Source organism: Osmerus mordax, chromosome 9 (assembly GCF_038355195.1).
Source record: "Osmerus mordax isolate fOsmMor3 chromosome 9, fOsmMor3.pri, whole genome shotgun sequence".
Taxonomy (NCBI): domain Eukaryota; kingdom Metazoa; phylum Chordata; class Actinopteri; order Osmeriformes; family Osmeridae; genus Osmerus; species Osmerus mordax.
The window spans coordinates 15,070,040-15,093,060 of record NC_090058.1 but is presented as its reverse complement, the minus strand read 5'-3'; the positions used below and the strand labels follow the sequence as shown (position 1 = coordinate 15,093,060).

Below are 23,021 nucleotides of genomic sequence, written 5' to 3'. Positions count from 1 at the left end.
GAGAGAGAGAAGGAGAGAAAGAATGGATTTCCCCTCAGTGTTGCCATGGTGACGGTAGTGGATGGTGGATGAGTGATTTCCTGTACAGCTGTGTAGCTTGGAGGGAGAGAGCGGCGTACGAGGGAGGCATCGCATTTATGTCAGAGGATAGTGGGGAGGAGCTCAGAGTAGAAAATGTAATAAAAAGACGCTCTCGTTCTGTAGTCTAGATTTTTTTCACACTTCCGTGGCATGTTTTTGCATCTGCGACATTTCATGTCCAGGTGCAGTAACAAAGCTAATTGTCAACAGATCCGAATGTGCGCTTGCACTTAACATCAATCACATTCTGCGGTATCAACTCACTCACATGTTGATACGGTAATATAACTGGCACCAGTTAACCCATCCAGTAGGCCACATCTAGCTCGGAGGCACAGCACACCCACTAATCAAGAATCCAAAACTCTCCAGCCTCTGCTGAAGAAGTGTGAGCGTTATGACGAAAGAGAGCAGCGCCATCTGGTGGACAACGTTGTCAGCGGATTTGAATATAAAATGACTATAAATGTGTTGCATGTACGGCAGAGGGCAATGTTGGATCTCAATGCATTGGACGGACGCGAAGGAACACACGCACACTTTGCAACCTCCTCTACTCTACTTATAACCTACTGTGGCTTCATCATCACATTACTTCACTCCTTTGAAAACAAAACACAGGACGGTTTCACTTTGGCAAACAAATGTACCGTTTTATTGAGTATTGAGGGCATGAGTACCAAGAAGGCACAACCAGACTACTTCATGATAACAATTTTCACAAGAGGGTTTGAAAAAAAAAGATGAAATCATTCATTCAATTGTTTATCTCCTGAAGGGAAATCCTTTCACAGAAAGGGTTAGAGTTATGGACACTTAGTGCAGACAAACAGACGCTACATAGGCCAAGTATCACTATGTAATATTAAGTCAACACAGTAAAGAATAGGACACAATGCAAAAGACTCAAGTTGCGGTTCTGGTTTTATGGCTATGTACCTTGAAAACATTACACTGTTATCATAGAGAGGAGACACATCAGTTACCAGAAATGGAAACATATCCATATGTTAACAAAGCTATTTCAGTTTGTTGCAATTTTTCTTCACAACATAACTCATAAATACATGAAAGCAGGGAAGCAAGACCCTCTCCTTTGAAATATAAATCATTATTGTTTGCTTTTTAAATCACACAAAAGATAAATTCATAAGTGTATTAATCATTCCACATTCCACCTTTTTTGTTTATTCCATCCAGGCTTTATTGCTGCCAGACCCTGTGGCTGTGAGCCAACATGGCCCTGACGTGTCTAGCTGGAGGGTCCGACTGAGCAGAAAAGTGGGACTTGCCAGGTCTTGTCACTCAAGACATAACGCCATAGCAATACTGGTTCTAGAACTGTCCTTCTCTGGAGCAGTCAAGTTCAGCTGGAGTGGATTTGTAGATGTGCGAGCACGCACGCACAGACAGGCACACACACACTCACACTGACAGACACGCAAGCACACACTGGCATACAGACACATACTCACACAAACACACACATTTTAAGGTACAAAGTGTTCTAGCTGATTCCAAATAATCCAGGAAGCCTAATTTGGTATTTAACATTCTCCAGGAGAGATTAGATACAGGTGGGAAATTAAATTGAAATAGCTGCTTTGAATGCCCTCCTAGTTTTTGACTGTCCAACTAAACCCTCAGTTTAAGCACCTTTGACTGGGGTAACTCTTTGGAAATGACTGATAATACAAAACATGAACATTCAGAACACAGAAATGTATATTATTCAGAATGGTTGTTTGAACGTGACAGTAAGCAGTCACACCTTGTGAAATAATCTAACTCAACAACTCAACTAGCTCTTGATGTCAACGGCAAAAAACTCTGCAGTTTCCAAAAAAAGGGAATTTACTTGATCTCTAGGTGAAAACGGCCCACAATATAGACGTGTGAATCGGATGTCACACGTTTGTAACACTGTCACATACATTGCTTATAATACTGAAAGACATTAACCACACACACAGAATACCTTTCCAACATAGAACACATTTCTAAAATTCAGCATACACAAATACTACACTTACAATCTATTAAAATGACAAAATGTAAGAAGTTCCAGTTCAAAAAAAATATAGCATACTGTAGGCGTTCAGGACAAAAGACAAAAACCACTGGATTACTTCCCCCTCCCGCCCCCTTCACGAAAAAACAAAGAGGCTGAAAGTCAGCCTCATTTCCTGGTCATGAATGCGGCTCCATTTTGTGTCAGGACCTGCTGTTTCCTCAGCATGCTGGAGCACCAAGTGTGTGGAGACCAGGGAGTGTGAGGACCAGAAGACAAGTGTTGGGACCAGGGTGTGGGGCCCAGGGCATGGGGAGGCCTGTCATGCCTCAGGCAGGCTGGCAAATCAAAGAGACAATGACATCGAGGAACACCACCAGGCCACTCAGGTCACGCCTGGGTTCTCTGAAGGTTGAGTTTGAGAGGATGACATCATCAGAGCAAGACAATCCACCCATTACTGGTTGGTCTGTTTAAGGTGTGTTTCATGAAGTTATGACTCCTGGCCAACAGTGGCTTAAAGCGCACCGACCTTCAAAGCCAGCTCTCTGACTCTACACTACTGTGTGTGCGTGTGTGTGTGTGTGTGTATGTGTGTGTGTAAGAGAGAGAGATTGTCAAGGCAAGGTTGTGGTTCCAAGACCTGCATAGTGTATTGAAGGCACAGTGGGCAGGTTCATATTCGTCTGCTCATAGGAGACAATGGAGGAGGAGGAGGGAGGTGTTGGCACATTGCACTTCCTGTCAAAGTGGGGGCAGAGGTGAAGTGGCACACTGCTAACAAACAGGGAGATTACGTCATCGTTCCTTCCTCTAAAGAGCAAAAGGTACCTCCTGTTGATGTGGTTCTGCTCTGTCCTGATGTCATGGTGGCGCTTCCTTGTATCGCTTTAACAACTGCAACCATGACAAGGAGCTCCAGGAGCCTCATGGTCTCTACATGTTAGCGTTAGCTTGTCTTTGGTTCAAAGCTCCAAAACTCCCATTCTTCTCCATGTGGTGTTCAGATAAAGGGGTCTAATCTCTATGACAGACTGTTGGTGGGTGTGTACTGCCTTTGTTGATCAATACCAGATAGAGTATACCAAGATTTCACTCAAACCGATTGAGAAATAAGTTCTTTGCAAAAGTGAAACGTCCCTACATAAGCATCAAGGAACAACCTGAGAAACGTTTGGAAACAGTTAGGTTTCTGTAAATAAGGATTATGAATTTCCTCAGTATTCCCTTAGTTTTCCTGTAATCCAATTCCCAACGTGTGTCACAGTGGAGAAGCATGGGTTAAATTCAACGCAGCCTGAATGGTATGGTTTTCCATTCGAGAAAATCCGACTTTGGCAGCTTCCTTTGTGGACTTGTGGCTTTTATTCGTCTTAGTCTGTTGCCTCCAGGGGTAAGCTAACTCTGGTTAGCGGAGAGCCAGCAGTATCCTCATAAGGAGTCTACGTTATCAGGTATGGAGTCAGACATGCCTCCATTTCCCTCTCCCAACTCGCCTGAGGTTCTCTGGGTCTACCCAGAGGGTGGGGAGGGGTCTGCACCCTCCTTCACACCACAAACTCAGGCACCTCGTCGCTGGTGAGGTCCAGGGAGAAGTACTTGCTGGTTCTCTTGATGGGGAAGGGGTGCTGGTCGCCACGGATGCCGCTGCACTGATCGGCGAGGCCCTGGTAACCGCCGCCGTCGCTAAGCTCCTGGGCGCAGCCGAAGGTGTAGCTGTGCGCCGTGTCCTGGCAGAGCTCTGCCCACTGCAGGCAGTCCTTCTGGTAGAGGCGCACGTCATCCAGGGATTGGCTGTGCCGGTCGGTTGACGTCTGGGGCTTCCTGCACACAGATGTCTGTGGAGCGGGAAAAAAACAAAACAATTAACATCTTAAAAAGTCATGTTGAGAGCAGCTTTATAATGGTACTCTTCTTTTATTTGAATGCAGGGATTTTACATCTCATTTATTTAGTAGACACTTTTATCCAAAACAGCGTACAAATAGTACATACAGTAAGTTTGCAGTGAGAAACAGTAAGCATCAAAGAACCAGACAGTGCAACAATAACGTTGGCGTTTGACTGCAAATCAAATCAACAGATTACAGGTTCAAATCTCCCTGTGTGTTGGCTTTGGATCAAAGCGTCTGCCAAAGGACTACAACTATCAGGTGTCACCTGAGGCAGAGACTCGATGCTCTGGCCCCTCATCTTCACCACGGTCTCAGAGGAGCTGGAGGTGGACGAGCTCACGTCCTTCACCACGAGACCTGAGGAGCACCGAGAGGAACACGTCACACAACAGCACGCTGTCTCCTCCAGGGCACAATGTCCATGAAGCAAGGGAGGAAGGGTGTGAAAGGATTGTTCCGGTTGATGCAAAATAGAGGTTGTATGTGTCCAGTTACTATCATAAATGTGTTGCGTACAGAGGTAGCATAATTATCTAGACTGTGTGTGTGTACTAGTTGTTTAGGCAGTATATGTATCCATTGTACCTGACACGGTGGCTTAAACTGTGTGTGTGCGCTTAAGGAAGAAGTTACACCAATGGGGCAACATCTACTGGTGGTACAGTCACTTTATGAAAAAAGGTAGGACAAATTGAACAGAAGAAAACTCAACTGATTTTGTATCCTCAATATGTCCTGAGTAAGGGAAAAAAAAGCCCCTAAGAATCCCATTAGGGGACGGTTTCTAAAAAGACCCAAATATAGCCTATTTATACGCCTATTCATTCTTTTTCTCACGTGAATAGGGTAAACATTTTAACCTTTAGATATCACCATGAAAATTACTGAGTTGATTATTTACATCAAGACAAACAAAAAATGTATTACAAGTGTTTTTTAATTGTTTTTTTAACAAGGGCAAACTGTGCATAACCTTATTAGGTATGTGCTAATTTGCATAAATACCACAACAGATCTAAAGGTTGGGTATAGCAAGGTGAAAATGTCTTGTTGAATCTTGTTGACATATAACAGTAAAATACTTATTGTTAAGGTCTGAGCGGAACCCTTTAGGTTACACATGAGCATTAATACATGGCAGGAAGAAGTACTTTAAACCAGCCTTTATTAATTATTATTGCAGAGATGGGGTTTGGGGCTGGGTCGTTTCACCATTAATAGTCGCACCACAGCTCAACACACATCCAGATGTTCCCAATAAATTGTAGTTGATAACCAGGTATGTTTTGTTAATGTAGGTTGAATAATCCATGAGAGATAGGAGAAACAAAAGGAAATCTTTCTTACCTGAGTGACGGCTTAGTGACAGTTGATTGACAGTTGAGTGGACCTTGAAGGAATGACTGAATATCTGCCACTTATGGTGACATTTGTTTGCCTCTATTAGTCTTTCACTGTAAGATGTCAACAAGATTCTACAAGACATTGTCACGTGGCTATATCCAATGTTTAGACATGTTGTGGTATTTATGCAAATTACCGCATACGTTATTATGCACCGTTTACCCATGTTAACAAACAATTTAAAAAAAACTTGTAATAATTATTTTCTTTGTCTTGATGCAAGTAATCAACTCAGTAATTTTCATGGTTCCATTTCCCTTACCCAGTACATATTGAGGATACTAAATCAGTTGAGTTTGCTTCTGCGGCAATTTGTCTTAGGTTGACCCCCATTTTGTCTTAAAATGACTGGACAATAAGGTAGATGTTGTTCTGTACTGTAGTAATCCAGACAGTGTGCGTGTGTACTGAGTGGTGTGTGCGTGTGTACTGTACCAGAGTATCCATTGGTCTGGTCAGGAGACATGGTCAGCATGTCCTCAGTGATGTGTATGCAGAGGTCCTGGCTCAGCTCCAGGGCTAGCTCGTGCAGCTCTTCGTAGTCCTTGGGGTCGTCCACCAGCATCTCGATCTCTGCGGTTAGGGAGAGGAGCTTAGCAACGCTCTCTATAGGCCTCCACACACATGGTACACTGTTCTGTCACTCACACGCTACATGGTTCTGCCACACAAAAGGTACTATAACGCACCCACAAACACTGTCCCCCATGACTACTGGTAAAGTTTTGGGATGGATAATAACTGGGATGGATCCAGTTATATTTTACCCCCCCCCCCCCCCAGTAGTGAGGCACGGCGCCACTGGGGCGGACATACCGTCATCGTCCAGCATGCGCTCCTTGCCGCTGCTCTCGATGCCCGACGTGTGGGAGGAGCCGTGGCTGGTGGTGGAGGAGCTGCAGGTGCGCAGCGCCCGGTGGGGGGCCTGGCTGGGGGCCTGGAAGCTGTCCGTCTCCACGCCCGACGTGTGCGAGCTGCCATGGCTGGCCGTGGAGCGGCGGGAGGACAGGCGCTTGTGGTGCGACGCGCTGCCCGCGCTGCTGCCGCTGGCTTGGGAGCGCTTGTCCAGCTGGTCCATGTCCAGGTCCAGGGCGTCGCTGATGTACGACTCCCGGTACTGTTTCTTCTCTGAGAGAGAGACAGAGAGTGAGGGAGAGAAGGAGACCGAAAAACAGAGAAAGGAAAAGAAGAGGCCGAAAAAGAGACAGAGAGACAGTGATAGAAAGAGAGAGAGATGGAGCAAGACAACGACAACACACAAACACAAGGTCACACACCCATCACCTGATAACCAACACGTGTTGATACCGTGAGGGTCTAACCCAGAGACTGATCTCCGTGGCAGCATGGCGGGGGTTACCTTCGCTCTCCTCCAGCCTGCGGACCTGCTTGAGGAGCGGCTGCAGGTTCATGTAGAGCCGATGGCTGCTGCTGAGCAGCTGGAGGAGGTGGCGGGAGCGGAGGGGGCAGCCCGTGTAGTACATGAGCTTCCTGGCCGACGGCAGCCCGTCTGGGAGGATCTCAAACCTCTTCCCCTGAGAGAGAGAGAGAGAGAATCAGAGAGAGACAGACAGACAGAGAAAGAAAGAAAGAGAGGGGAAGATGGTTAGGAGAACCAGGTTTGGAGCACCAGGTTTGGAGAACCAGGTTAGGAGAACCAGGTTAGGGGAACCAGGTTAGGGGAACCAGGTTAGGGGAACCAGGTTGGGGAGCCAGGTTGAGGGATCCAAGTTAAGAAAACCAGGTCTGAGGACAAACATTCAGGAAAAGTTATCTGAACTACAGCATTTAAGAAAGAGAGCAAAACCAGAAGAACCAGCTAATGTACACACATCTGAGGTTAGGAAAGAGCCAGGAGAAAATTGCTGCTTGTAATAGAGCAGCAATGAGGCCCCGAGGCCATTTTTAAAAACAGTGAAGATATCTCAGCTTCAACAATATGATCTTCAAAACAGATACAGCTGCAGACACAGACCTGAACAGACCTGTGCTGGATATCTGGAAAGAAAAGGCCCTATGGAAGCACTTCTGGTTTGTTTATCACCAAGCCGAGGTCAAAATGTCTAAATCCAATGAAAAAGAGAGGTATTATCTCCCCTGGCAACAACAGCGGCAAACTGCTTGATGTCAGCAGGCTTTTTGCCATGAAGCCCTGTAAATGTTTCTGCTGGTGTTTCCACTTTGAAATTTAAGGAGAGGTCTAAAGACCTAGAAAGAATGCCATGGGTTGCAGATTTTTTTCGGGGCATAGAATCGAATTTTAAGTTTATCCTTCCAGACCCAAACAGTGTCCGAAAGCTTAGGATCTGCCAGAGTTTCATAACAGCAGAGCACAAGGCTATTAAACACAATTAACTGCATCCTAAGATCCTCCTGGGTAGTTTAACAACACTGACACGAGTCCTGTGACCCTCCCACGACACTCCTTACAGCTGAACCTCGAAAACCAATCACAACACAATGTGGACTTATCCAGTCTGAAGCTTCCCCACTGGGCAAGCCCCAGCGCGTGCCCAAACACACCCTGCCAGGGCGGTGGGCAGAGAGGTGTCAGATAGCTGGTTATTAAAAGGCCGGCCACTCCTCAGAGTAGGGTATGGTTTCATCTGCAGGGTCCAGCTGACCTCGCACAGGGTGACAGCTGTCACACACGGCCTGCTCCCCCCTCAACTGGACCTCCATGACAGAGCCCAGCCTAGGCACATACACAAACACACACACCCCAGTCTGTCTGCCCAGGGGAGGTGTCTGTCCACCCCCACACCCCAGGAGCACCCAGCTGCGCAAACCCCCAGGTCTAAAAGCCCTCCTCCTTCCCAGCTTGGCTACAGATGCTGCACTGTTGGATGCCAGGGAGGAGGAGGAGCCAAAACTAGGCCATCCAATAGGACCAGCTCTAACTCCCCCAAATCTGCACAACATCTGGTGTTTATTGACTCGGTCCCTCCACCCTGCACTGCCTCCCTCTCCCCAACTTCCCTCCCTCCCTCTCTTTCTCCCCTTCTCACCCTCTCCACTCCCTCCCTCTTCTTTTCCTCTCTCTCCTTGCTGCCTTCCTCCCACGCCTCGTCTTCTCTCCACTCCCTCACCTTTTCTCCCCTCTTTCCCTCTCTGTTTATCCCCTCCACCCCCCCCCCCCGACCTCTCTGTCCACAGGCGTAGCCAGGGTGGGGCCTCAGCGAGAGCCTGTGTTTGGGGCGCGCAGGGACAGGCCCTGTGAGAGGCCCCTCGCCTCATGTCCCTCGCGCCCCAACCACAACCGCTCACTGTGTACCCACCCAAACATGAAAATAGACCCAGAAAAAAATGCTCAGAGTCCTCGCAGGATGTCTGATCGCACAGCAGGCCTGTCCGTCGCTGCGACTAGAGCACCACCCCAAGTACAAGCTCTTACATGGCCCTGCACTCCTCCAGCCGGCTGAGGCACGAAATCTACACTCTAGCAGAATGAAGATGCCAGCCAGAGAGAGAGAGAGAGAGAGAGCCTGCTGCTCTTGGTTTCCAACATTCAACTGTGCTCAGCTTAAAGACAGACCCATTCAGTCAGGAGATAACCTGTGGATTTACTGTAATGACAGTCTCTACTACACTGCTTTATAAAGCCTCTGTGTTTCCAACCAAACTGCAGGGAGGGGAGGAAGACTGGGGGGTGAGACCTTGGAAAACACGAGAACACAATTAAGATAATGCTACTGATTGCATAACTCTCTTTCCAGACTTACTTCATTGATAAGGTGTGTGTGTGTGTGTGTGTGTGTGTGTATTTTCTGGCCCAGGGAAGTCTTTCTAAATCTCTGTTCCAGAGGGCTGTCGCGGAGCCATGATGAATCAGACGTGGAGGAAAGTAGCCGTGCGTCACTGTTCCCCCTCCCCGCACTGGGAGAGCGGGGGTTTCTCACACACCGCAGTACGCCAGCGCCTTAATGCAGCACGTCACGGCTGGAATGTGTGGTGGAGGAGGGAACAGTAAAGAAAACAAGGGACGTTCTCCAACAGGAAGTAGGGACGTTCTCCAACAGGAAGTAGGGACATTCTCTAACAGCAAGTATGGACATTCTCCAACAGGATTCTTCTAGGCCAACTAAGTGTCTAAAGACATCTGCTACAAAATATATATATATATATTTGGTGAAATTATGAGATTCTCTACTTACCACAAACACCAGTTTGCCCACGTTGGTCCATGGGAAGTCATACAGAAGCTGTCTGACAGTGCCCACATTCTAAAACACAGACACACACAGTAGAGGAAATCAAAATACAACGCCTACTGTAAATGTGGACATCAATGGCCACTTTATGTCAAACACAAGGAGCCTCCTAAAGCAGTACCTGAAATATCTGGATCCCACGCAAGGTCAGTCCCAACGTCATGGATGCCTCCACTTCCTTCTTGTCCTGTGAAACGTGTGTTGATCAACGGAGAGCTTTAACAAACTGACCATCACATCAAAGTCTACCGAGTTGGATGGGGACCTTGTTATCCTCTTGAGTCGACACAGAGCCCATTAAGATAATCACAAGTACCAACCACTTAAGATAACATACTCCTTGGACTGTAATTCTAGATAGACTATTCAAATAAAGTCTTATCTGTTGACTGTACATGGATCAATAGCTGTTGAACCTACTATGAACACATTTTTCATTACTATCAATTCACCATAAACCTATATTGCAAATCTACAGAGAAGCAGTTTACACTTTGTTTCATAGTAGAGATTATTGACGGGACTGTGCAAATTACGAGTTACCTATACCTGTGCGAGTGTCTTCATTAAATATTATTTAGGCTTCCTGCGTCCACTAAACAATACCAGTAATCGAAGGGGCTATCGTTACTGGAACATACTAGGCATACTTATGCTAGACAGATAAAGACCCATCCAGATATTTAGTGTGAGGGTATGTTCAACTACACACTCCTTATCTCCATAAGCTTGATTCATTTTTCTCGTCTTCCTTGAGGGTTTAGGCTGGTTATCGCTGCTGATCTGTGGACATCTGTAAAGCCCTCTGTGACATCACCATCCAACTACCATGTGGATGTTTTCGGGAGCCCCTCCCGTCTCACCTTGTACAGGCGGTAGTAGTGCACTGTGACGTCGTCCAGCTGGGCGCACTCCTTGATGTACTTGAGGTGAGCCTCGGAGGCGGTGAGGGCGAACTGGTCCTTGTGCATGTTGGGGATGTGCCTCAGGATGTAGTCCCGGCCACGCTTGGAGACCACCTGAACGACACACGGGGGGGGGGGGGGTGGGGGGGGGTTCATTAGCTAGGCCAGGGAGTGGTGGAGACTTAGTAGAGGCCGCCCCCGGTCTGCCTCTAGTCCATGGTTGGCAGCAAGGCCAGGGAGAGATTCGCAGTGAGGTTAACGAAGCTCCAGATGTCTCCTCTGAACCACACTGAGCTCATTTGTGGAGCAGGAGCCGGGAGGGCCTCTAAACACTGCGGCTGCCACAGTGACCTCCGTCAGAGAGGCATGGCAACGCTGTCATGGTGCCCACTAGTGGCTCAGAGGGACCAGGAGTTGCTTGGGGCGTCGACACACTCGTGATCCGACAGTCGCTTCCCGTCTCCGGGGCTCCAAAGCAGTGATAGTGAAGCACTTGGCTAATCACAGGAAGCAGAGGCAATCGACGGGGTGGGGCTGCCATGACCATGAAGGGAGGAGGAGGAGCGCTCAACCCTCTCGTCCAGAGACCAAATTATTTAAGTGTGCCACTTTCAGGGACAGAAATAAAACTCAGTGTCCCAGTTCCTGGTCCGCACACGGATGGATGATGTAGAGTCTCGGAGGCTTCAGTGATTAACGACAGACTAAAGCTCAGACCTACATACACACAGTCCTGCATAGAGACCACATACAGCCCAACCCAACACAGCACCGTCCAGTCCAGATCTACTCACCCACGGAGGGAAGTAGGCCTCGGGTTCAAAGTACTTCCCAAAGTGCTTGTTTCGCTTGAAGTTGCCCAGGTCGGCCTGGAGGGCGAAGGCAGCGAGCAGGAAGTAGGCCTCCTCTCTCTGAATGCACTGGGACAGAAGCACCTGCTTCCTCAGGTGCCAGTAGTAGTAGTATCTGGCTGACCTGTCACTGTGTGTGTGTGGGTGTGTGTGAGTGATTGAGTGAGAGAGAGAGAAAGAGACAAAAAAAGAAAAGAGAAGACGACAGAGTAAAAATAATTAAATGCTGAGTCTGAGTTCCTTTTTGTGCTTTAACTTGTGCTAGAAAGGGACACTGGGTTTTGATGGTTTCTCATCTTCTCCCTGCGGGAAATAAGAATGCACTCCAAAAGACTCTCATCATCATCAGCAAGTTATAATAAATTAGGTTTCCACTGAGTCAATCCATTACATAGCTGTTAATAGAAAGCGCAGTGTTAAAGGCAAATGGTTGTTTAACGAGTGTGGAAGGTTCAGCGATTTTACTTGCCTTATTAGTCTCCCATTTTCTACGTAGTACTGGGCCCTGAAGTGAATGATCATCGGTGGCCCAAACTGGTCTATGCCCTGGAACACAAACACACACGAACATGGATTTTTTATCAAAATCTTTGGTAGTATCATGTTTATATATTATGAATGAACTATTAAACTACTTTGGTAACACTTTATTATCCAGGTGCTTGCAATAAGCTTAAGTTAAATAGATAATAAGGCCCTAATAAGATTCTTATTAACATTAATATGTGTTAATAAGACTTACTAACTAACTAACTTGAGGGCCTATTAACTAACGCTCCTCGTTCTGAAATGTTAACACTATTTCTATACAAATGCTTATTATTAATGTGACATTAATGTTTTATATGCAGTTATCATACAGTGTTACATTAATTTCTCGTGATATGTCTCCTGTTCTGTGTTATATATTACCTATACATACCTTGCTAGCCTCCCTCTTCCACTCTTTGGGGCAGTACTTAGAGAGCTTCTGTCCCAGCTCCATGTATATGTGCTCATTATCTGGAAGGAACAAAAACAGGCCAGAAAGGGTTATCAACGGTAAGAACAGCACCTCTGCTCTGTTGTCACCTCAGAAGTGTGTGTGTGTGCGTGTGCCTGGACTGGTCCCTAAAGTAAGAGACAACTTCAAAGAGAGTGCTTCAGAGAAAAATCCCTTCACACATACTGGCGGCATTCTTTCTTGTACTGAGCCTCTGGTTCCCTCAGGTGTGTGTGTGTGTGTTTTTTGCCTGTCTCTTTGTCATGTTTTAATCTTCTCTCCTAGCATGTCCTGAGCTGCCCTGATGATCCACCAGGTCTGCCGTGATTGTACACAAGCCCTTGGAGACTCGAAATAACGAATTAACCAATGAGATGAGGGCAAGAGGCCTGACATGCAAGTATGTGAGCCTTGCAGCCGTGCGAAACAGATAAGAAACAGACCCTTTCGGACCGAGTTTCCTTGCGAGAGGAAATTGTGTTTAACCACACAGAGCGGCTGCCACTCGGGATCCAACTAGGGCTGTGTTTGGAGGGAGAGCAGGGGGAGGCTTGGGGGCTGAGGGGGCAGGATCCTGGGGCAGAGGGGGCAGGATCCTGGGGCAGAGGGGGCAGGATCCTGGGGCAGAGGGGGCAGGAGGCTGGGGCAGAGGGGGCAGGAGGCTGGGGCAGAGGGGGCAGGAGGCTGGGGCAGAGGGGGCAGGAGGCTGGGGCTGAGGGGGCAGGAGGCTGGGGCAGAGGGGGCAGGAGGCTGGGGCTGAGGGGGCAGGAGGCTGGGGCAGAGGGGGCAGGAGGCTGGGGCTGAGGGGGCAGGATCCTGGGGCAGAGGGGGCAGGAGGCTGGGGCTGAGGGGGCAGGATCCTGGGGCAGAGGGGGCAGGAGGCTGGGGCAGATGAAAGAGTCATGTGGGCTCAAGCTGGAGGTGGGTGGCTGCTGTTTGGCTGGGGATTTCACGCTGTTTAGACAAGCAGTCAAGGAATGTCCCTCAGCCAGGACCATTGGCTCCGGTTCTACTGGCCTGCCCGTGTCTGATTGGCCCGTCTGGGAGGCAGCTGTCTGACAACACTGCCCAGGCGAATTGCTGTCCTCTGCAGTTGCTCGACATTGTCACCGCCAGCCTGCTTCTACGTGATTGGGGGTGGGACTCATCCTACACATACACCCAGCCCCCCCAACTCACACACACACACCAACCTCTCTGTTCTCATAAAACAACAGTGACGTGCCAGAACAATAGAAGCTATAGAGGCCGGGACGCTGGCAAGTCAGCCGTCACAGAGAGGTGAGAGAGACACCATGGCAACGAGAGCCATGCTTCTTACTCTGAATAACGCTGAGGCCGAACAGGTGACAGTCCTTCAGTCTGAGCAGGTCACACACCTGGACCAACAGCTCCTGGCACAGGGTCTTCACCTGGACAGAGGAGGGGTCAGAGGTAAGAGATGAAGGGGAGGGGTCAGAGAGTAGGAGGAGGAGTCAGAGGTCACGCTGCCATCAAATGGCAGGTTATGGAGGTTAGTCTAAGGAGAGCGGTGCAGTGTAACAGCCAGTGCTCACGTTGACGATGACGTTGAGCGTGTCGTCGTTGGGGAGAAACACACAGACACAGCGGCGGTCCTGCATGGCTCTGTTGTTGTGAAAGCTCAGTTTGTTCATCACGCGTCGCGTCTGGGCTCTGGGCCCCTGGCTGTGGCCCCTGAGTGGTCCCTTGGTGGCCCCTGGCTAGCTCCTGGGTGACCCTACTTCAGCTGCTCCTCCAGCCCCACGCACAGCCAGACACACAGGCTCCCTGCGGCTCAGAGGGGCAGGCAGCACACACCGGACCGGGCATGGAGGTCAGCAGGGCGCACGCCACCCTCAGACACTGTGGAGGCAAGACAGGGAGGTGTCACGTTAGCATGTGGGCACGTCTTTGGAATAATATCCAGTTTCAACAACTGTCTGAGAGGAACTCTCAGAAACTTGAAAGACAGGGGGACATAAGTATCAATACATTAGTGTTAACACATACGAAGACACTGGAACGTTACTAAATGAATATCAAGTGCTAACAGCTGTCTGAGAGGAATACAAGGTTCTGTAGACATGTGGAAAGGGGGAAAGAGGTAAAATGGAGGTTTGGTTTAAACCCTAAATTATTCAGCCAAGGAGCATTCAACTTCTCAAGATGTCTTGCTGTACAAACAGCATCTTTGTATCAGCATCTTAGCCTCACACACAAACACACGAACGAGAGAAGTTTTGGCGGTGGTGACAATCGTGGGAGGAGAAGGATGGGGGCCTAGGGAGTGAGGACAACAGGGAGGGGAAGGGAGCATTCCTGTTCATCCTCGTGTGTCTGATCTAAAGACTGTCGCTGACTCCTGGAGAACATTCGAACATCTGTCTGAAGAGAATCTCTAAAGAACGCTCTGATGGTGTGAAATAGGGGGGGGCGGGGGGAGGGAGGGTGTTACTCACATACCCAAAAATGATTGATTAGACACAGCAACAAAAATACTAGGTACACCACAGTATGGATCGTGACGTTAGGAGCTATGACTCCAGCTAAAAATATTCACTGGAGAAGATCTACGATAGAATCCATCTATATTCACACACACACACACACATCTTGCATCTGTAAAGGAGTATCTCTGGGGATGAAGGCCCTCGCCTGGCCCTCTCAGTTTCTTGCCGGATACACACACACACACACACACACACACATCTTCCTGACATGTTAATGCTCAAGGGTAGAACACAAGGACGTTAGAAAACAATCAATTATTAACGATCTTTTCCTGTTGGAATCAGCAAAGTGAGCCAACAATGAGAAGCATCTCCATCATAGAGATGTAACAGGTTCCAAAGTAAGTCCACTTAATTACTTGTTTATCCGAGGTGTTGACAATTTGTGCAAAAGGCATCTGTAGATGGTCTGTATATGCTCACTATGAGAGCATGGCCTTAGATGCTTTATTAACAAATGTTAAAGTAACCCATACCATAAGCAGTTGTTGAATTACATTAGAAAAGCAGTTAACATTTCAGGTTAGATGTACCTGACTATCCAAATTGAGAATCATCATAAAAACAAATGCACCTCATAAACATAACAGCCTTCAATTTGTCTGCGGTGAATAACTAATCATTAAGTACTCCCAGCAGAGACATGATGATGCAGAACAGGAGCCTCTATCTGGGTTCAGTTCCCTGAACATGGGGACTGGGGTGAAAGGTCATAGCCAGGGTAACAGAGTAACTGCTGTTGACGGCTTGTCATTCAGTTGTCATAGTGGCCATTCTAGGTAGGTCCTCTAAACTTCTACTGCTGTGAGGTCTCTATTGTCCTCTCCTTATCTATTCTCTATTGTTGTTGTGGGAACCAGGAGCGGTCCACACCACATTTCTCATTGCTTCATGCAAGGAATGTGTGTGTGTGTGCGCATGTGTAAGAGACAGAGAGTGCATATGTGTGAGTGTGTACTCGTGTTTGTGCATGTATGTGTGTGTGGGATGGAGAGTGGGTGTATGTGTGTGTGTGTGGGGGGGGGGGGGGGGGGAGTGAATGTATGCATGTATGTGTGACTGTGTGTTAGTGTGTGTTTGTGTGGGGGTGGGGGGGTGCTTGTCTGCGTGTGTGAGTGTACATCTTTGTATGCTGGTAGCTGGAGTGTTGTGGCTCTTACACCACCACACCAGCTCCAGTAGCCAAGCTGGGGTGTGTGATCCCTGCAGGGGGAATTAGAGAAACACCTCATTGGATCACTTGCTCCACTTCTCTCCACTCCTCTACTGTATTAGAAACATCGGCTCGATCCCTTCATCTCTACGGCTGTAGACTGTATAATAAAGTAATATTTTGTATTCACTTAATAAAGTGCTAATCAAGTTATGAAGAAAAGTAACAAAGTATATAAAAGAGAATTGAACTCAACATACTGTAGCAAAGATGAATCTGACCGGCTCTCACCATCATTAATGGGTTTACTTAAATGACACTATAATCCATTGTGACATACAGGATGAAGGGTTTGACCCTGCTACCTCTGAATCACCAGTCAAATGCTCTAACCACCGAGCCATTCCCCCCACTACTCTGCTGTGTACTATCCAGCAGCAGTCAACAGCACTTTTGTTACGTCATCTAAAACCAGCCTTAAGTAGCTGTCTGGGCCGGGTAGATAAACGTGGGGTTTGATCGTTGGTGTTTACAAACGTGTGGTGTGGTGAAGAAGTCACGCAAGCTTCATCCATCCCTGTCCCCCCATCTCCTGTAGAGGGCTGATGGTGCCTGAAAGGACCTCCACAGGAGTCGTATCGTGTTCAGGTGGAAATGTGATACTTGACGGCCTGTGTGCTGTTACTGCAGCTTGGCCATGTCATGTGATGGGGCAGAGGATTCCTCGTTCAGGAGGGGAAGCGCAGCCACGGTCGTCACCATCACCATCATCACCACCGTCATTGTCACCACCATCATGGGTTGACTGGGATGGGTATAGCTCAGTGGAAGAACATTTCCCTGAAGATCAAGAGGTCTTAGGTTCAAATCTTCCCCTGCATCGCTTTGGATAAAAGCATTTACGTCATAGTGTCAGATCTAACGCTGACCCACAGGGCTTCCCCCAGATGGGGAGTATCCACTATAGGGGTAGGGTAGAGGCAGACAGTAGGGACATGTCCCGACCAATGCCAAGAGACCGTTGAAACATCCCCACCAACACTTAGCAGCAGAGCTGGGGTAGTGTTAAGCCTATAGGGTGCTAATAATCTGTCCCCACCAAACCAAACCTAGGTCATTGCTATCCACATGCTTGTCCTGGGCAGGGAACTGAATGACTCGTCCTTTGCCTGCGAAGCTATGAGACAGCCCAGGGGAGATGCCTGGATCACGACATTACTGCTGCCTTTTAGAACCTATATTTAAGGCCAGCAAGCGGTGATGCAACCCTGTTGTCCTAGGCCGGGCAGCCAGGGACCACTTCCTGCTCTTCATCCAGGGAGAGGGACCGTCCCACGTCCTGTCAACGTGGCAGGCCTCGGAGGGGATCATGACACCAAACCCGGCGCTGGGACACGGAGAGACACAGCCAGCCAGCCCTGCTCCCCCGTGCTGGACTGGAGAGGGAGCGAGGCCGAGGCTGTGGTGGAGCCAGAACAACCGGACTGGCTACAAGCAGGGAAGGACATACACAAACGAGGAGCAAAGACAGGCTTGGCAGTAACGGCAGAAGTTTCTGTTACTGTTTCAGATAAAGTATGTCCAGAGACAGAAAGCGAGAGAGAGAGAGAGAGAGAGAGAGAGAGAGACAGAGAGAGAGACAGAAAGCGAGAGAGAGAGAGAGAGAGAGAGAGAGAGAGAGAGAGAGAGAGAGAGAGAGAGAGAGAGAGAGCGAGAGGATAAGGGAGCGGCAGAGAGATAGAGATAGGAGGAAGAGATAGGAGGAAGCAAGAGGAGATGACAGAGTAAAAAGAAAGAGAGAGACAGAGAGAGAGAGAATGAGCGCTCGAAGCTCAGCTATGAAAAAAAAAAAAACTTCTGCAGTCAGGAAAATTCCAAACTAACATCTGCTTCCCATTCCAACAATGGATGCTTTGATTCCCGACTCACACAACTTCTGCTGCTTGTCGTCTCATCGTCTCCTGGTCCCCTGACTCAACCACCACCATCTCTTGCTGCCCTGGTCCACATCTACTGCCACAGTAGACTCCCCTGACTCAACGAGCTGCTTTACGTGCTTATACCCGACAGCCCCATGAAACACAGAGAACCATGAGCCACCAAGGGCCTTCTGGGGTCTGCACACATGCATGGGGGAAGAGAAGTAGGAATACGGCTATACGTGGATGTCCTCCGAGCAAGGAGGTAGAGAGTCAGACACGTGTAACCTGCACTGCAATGTGTAATGGGGTTTCTCCTTAGAACGAGAAAAGTGTTTATGTAAATAGAGCTTCCAGCTGGTCTTGGTCTCAATGCAGTCATCTGTTTTCACAGCTGGGAGTACATTTTGGTGAATTTGAATGGAATTGGAATTATCAACGGTGTGCGGGTTGCTGGAGAGACAACTGATCATTTTTGAATACTGTTTGATAATTGAGAAAAAAAGAATAGAGTGGGACATTTATTTTTTAATTTGTGTGGATTTATCAAGCATCAACTATCAAGAAAGGAATATATTTGTTTTACTACATTCATACTGTTGTTATTGTAATTGTGCTGATGCCCTAATTTCACTTAAACTATTTGTATTCAGTAGTGTTTGACAGTGGATCTACTGTTGGGACTATTTAAAGAATATCAGTTTCCACCCTACAGATGTTGGACTGAGAGAGTAAATACATTGGAGTATTATTTGAACAGATTTCATGGTCATTAGCAGTCAAGGCCAGAGCCACACACACACACACAGCACCACTATGAGAACCTCTCTATAGAGTACAGCTCTGTAGCTAACTCCTGACTATAAAATCCATGAAATCTCATAATGCAATTTGGAGCCATGGTAAGAGTTGTCGCTGTTGGCAGAAGAAGTGTGGGGCTCAGTTTGAAAAACCCTGCAAGCTCTTACATAGGTGGAGGTTCCCAGATCAAAGGCAGAGACTTTATGACCTTTTAGAACGTTTTGCACTGACCTTTATGGGATGCCAGCATTCTTACCAACTGGTTCCCATGCGTTCTGAGGAAGGGAGTGTGAAATATACAGTACAACACACATACACGCACGCACACACACCTCAAACCGCCAGTGCAACCCGACATGTTTAAACAGAGTCAGCAGTCATTCTTGCTGCTCATAACCCCCCCACCCCCCCCACCCCCCTTACACTCTCACACACACAGTTCAGCATTGTTCAAGCTCAGGATACACAAGTTAGCAAACTACCATTACGAGTCCCATACACAGGACAGCAACCACCCCAGCCATTATATCCACTCAAAATAGAACAAGTGGCCCAAAAGAGGAGGGTTCGAAAAATAGACTGCAATCAGCCCAACCCAACCCCAACCCACACTCGGTGGTTTTGCTTGTGACAAATCCTTCTGTTAGGGACGAAAAAGTCATTACAAGCTATACATATTGTGAAGGATGTTATACACACTCTTTGTATAGGCTAGAAGCGATACTTTTGGATGTTTGGACCCACAGCTATATACGGTCTTCAGGGGTCACTGGCAACAGTCAACATCCTGGAAATGAGCAGAGAATCTCTATGTAAGTAAGCTAGCACGGAACAGGAAGCCACGTAGACACAGGCAAAACACACCAAGAAAGATGGAGGTAGGGAGAAGGATTGAGGGAGGGAGAGCGAGAGAAGGGGAGGAAAGAGAAACAGGGATAGCAACAGAGAAATTGAGGGGGTATAGGGGGAGCGGCAAAGAGAGAGAAAGAACAGGGATTAGGGAGAGAGAAAGAGAGAGATCTGTTTTCCTTCTTAGTTAGCTCTCTGGTATAATTCACACAGGGATATGAGGAGAGCGCTGCGAGGAGTGCAGAAGGGACTGTTTCTGATCTGGGAGCCCCGGGCATCTGGATGACATACACACCAGAGGGATCTTTTGCATAAACTCCCATCCACGTTGCAAACGTGGAGATAAGGCCAGCAACGGAGGAGAGATTGGGTTCCTCCTCGTCAATGGGGATAACAGTAATCTCATCCTTTCTCACTGCGTGGCTGCAGTTTCGCACCGCTGTGTCATATTGTCCTTTGACGAAAATACGAGTCTTCTGACATTTCATCCGCCAGGAACGCTTATCAGGCAAAGTTGCGAGGACAACAATGCTTCACATGGCGATGGAGATCCGCAGACCCCTGCAAGTAATAGGCTGAATGTTCGGCAGCGGAGTTGGGCATGGCTACCAAGCAAAGGCCAGTGACTCTGTCAGAGTAAGCATTTTGCTTGAGGAGTTGTTTGTTTAAGAGGAGCAGGATATTCCTGAAGAGCCTAGTAGTCCAGTACGAGATAGGATAAAAGGCTTAGACTCCAATGCAAATCCTGGGAGAGCTTTCCAGTCTCCCTCCCTCTCTCTGTGTGTGTGTCTCCCTCTCTCTCTGTGTGTGTGTCTCCCTCTCTCTCTCTCTGTCCCTCTTGCTCCATCCCCCCCTCCTCTCCCTCTCTCTGTAAATCTCACCAGTCCAGAAAGGCCCATGCAGACCAGGCCCTGTACCAGCATCCATAATGTCGTACTGTATGGAGCTGTCCAGTGATGTTGAAAGAGGAGCTGTCCGATGAGGAGTTGTTTTGTGAGGAGCTGCCTGTTGAGGAGTTGCCTTGGGCCATAGAGTATGATGCACTGGTTGAGGTAGGGAGAGTGTAGGGTAGAGTGGGATGGAGGGTGTACTGGTGCGCCAGCAGAGTTGAATACATGGTGGGATGGAGGGTGGACACTCAGCCATCACAGATGTGGGTGAGGTGAAGAGGAATTCTACAGAGAGGAATGTCTGGTTCTGACCAGGACATTGAAGAACAATAGGAGGAGATTCCGAGGCCAAGTCTTGCGTGTTGGGACCTTAGATACAGTATTTACTGAGCAACAATATGCGTCAATTGAATTGTGCATTCACTGAGAGATTTTTTTTGTGTTTGTTTTTTAAGTGGACTTCGTCTTTGTACTTGTCTCTCATTTGTTTCCTGTTTAAGGAGAAGTGACTTCCTGTCCAGACACCACTTGCAGCGTTTAACTCAAGTATCTGGGCCTCACATCCCTGTATTTTAGTAGCCGGCTGCTCCCTCGATCAGCAACAGAAATAGTCACAAAGCATTACTTGTTTTCCCTCCATTTTCCTCCACAACAGCAATAGAAAATCTGGCATGTGCCTGTGGTTTATGAAGGTAGCTAATGAATCCATATGAAGGAAACTATGTAGTATTAATCTAATGTAACATTACTCAAAGACTGGCAAAACTTGCAGAGAGGGAGGGAGAGACAGGGAGAGACAGAGAGAGACAGGGTCCGGTGTAATCCAATTGAATTGTCACTGAAAACCGTGACATTGTTGATGTAGGTAGGGATATATTGTAACCATCAAACGCTCCGAATCACGGTTACTGGACTTCCACTGTATTTGTCAGAACGAACACTGGTCTAATATTAAAACGAAAAGAAGAGAGAGGAAATCGTTAGCATTCCTGAGTACTGAAACAATTTAAGTTTGTCCGAACTGATGACAAGGAGGTGGGGAAGTCCCCGGGATGCAAACACAAGAAACCGATGTGCAGGCTTAGCTGTTTTACCACAAAAGAAGGTATTTGCAGTACATCTTTTAATATAGCCTACTTACTCGTCTTGTAGTCCCCTACCGACACGATAAAATCTACTCGCATTCTGACCACTGGAAGACTTGCTTTAAACGCCTACCAAGACATTTACATCCTTGAATATCGCTGAAATCCTATTTACCGATCTTACTTGTGGAAAACATTACTGAAACCAGGTCAAACAAAATCTAAGCTTTAGAAACAGTAATACCACTTAAAAGCCTCAGTGATGTTATGGGACAATTTTGTGGGAAAATCGGAGAAAAACTAATATGCACAAGAGCAAACACTCCGTTCTGGTGGCGAACAGTGGTGACTAAACCTACAGAAGGTATTAAAAGATGTTGACAGACAGCATCCATCTGAAGAATACGAATACGATGGTTATTAGAACAGAGTTGTGTCAAACTTGTGTCTGTTTATAAGAATGTTGAACTATAATGTTGTATTTAGTGAAAGGCGTAGGTATGTTTGAAAACAAGATTCTGCTTTGAAGCGGGCGGAATAGCCTAATCTACGCATAGTGGATGGAATAGTCCACAGTGAAGGAATTAGTGAGAGGCAAATTACTAAGGAAATCTTAGAAAATCAGTAGGCTAAAGCAAAACTCACCGTTCATGAAAAAACAAGCATGTATAATCCTTTCCATAAATACGTATTAAAGTGTCCGAACGTTTACGTAAATCCAAATTGTCAGAAGCAAAAATGAGTTTTTAATTTGAACAGAGAAAGAGTTGCGTGCGTCGCGAACCACATTCTATCCCGTCGGAACACAACTGTAACAAGTAGGAATAGCCTACATGTGCAAATGCTGGAAGTTCCAAACGAAGGGTGGGGGTGGAACTGAATCCATGCCGTTAAAATTATACCTTTAAAGGGTTTTTATAAATGATTAATTAAATGTTCTTGGTACAATTATTATTTCTGATATCTACCTATCCATAAACGGTGTTATTCTCTTCGTATATATCGATATAATAATGGCGTCACTGAAGTGCAGCCTTCCCCCAAGGCGGACATTTGGTAGCGCCCACGGCTGCCTCTCATTCCATTCTTCCCGTCTGTAGCAGTGCAGTATAATTTTGGAAGACTGGTCTGTTGGAATAGTAACGGAGTCTCGCGTAGACCCGTAGCACGCTCGTTAAGAAGTTAAGTTATGGCTCACTTTGTGCAAGTGCATGTTACAGAACCGTAATTTGGATATAAGGAAGAAAGTGGGGAAAGTATTCCGGAGAGACATCTGTGCAGTCCTATATAATATGTTGTCCTGCATGCCCAGAATAGCAGGTTGTTGTTTATTGTTGTTTGAGTTTAATACAGAAACACGTTCCCCATATTTATAAAGTCATTATCATTTAAATTGATACACAGCATTTAATTAAACCTGAAAGGAAAATGCCACTGAGTGTGACAGAGTATGTTTTATTACTAGTTCACTAAT

General features: G+C 47.3%; 1 protein-coding gene across 1 annotated transcript; it reads right to left on the bottom strand.

Moving 5' to 3' along the window:
• Positions 1–717: 717 nt before the first annotated feature.
• On the bottom strand, positions 718–22,322 carry frmd6 (FERM domain containing 6). The gene is made up of 14 exons (XM_067243609.1): positions 22,193–22,322; positions 13,897–14,203; positions 13,662–13,752; positions 12,281–12,360; positions 11,828–11,904; positions 11,302–11,488; positions 10,466–10,621; positions 9,724–9,789; positions 9,546–9,614; positions 6,752–6,926; positions 6,208–6,519; positions 5,827–5,964; positions 4,253–4,344; positions 718–3,930 (listed from the first exon to the last, which is right to left on the bottom strand). Exons 2-14 carry the CDS (start codon positions 13,993–13,995, stop codon positions 3,640–3,642), a joined length of 1,833 nt encoding a protein of 610 aa, XP_067099710.1. The 5' UTR covers positions 13,996–14,203; positions 22,193–22,322; the 3' UTR covers positions 718–3,639.
• Between the last annotated feature and the right edge of the window lie 699 nt (positions 22,323–23,021).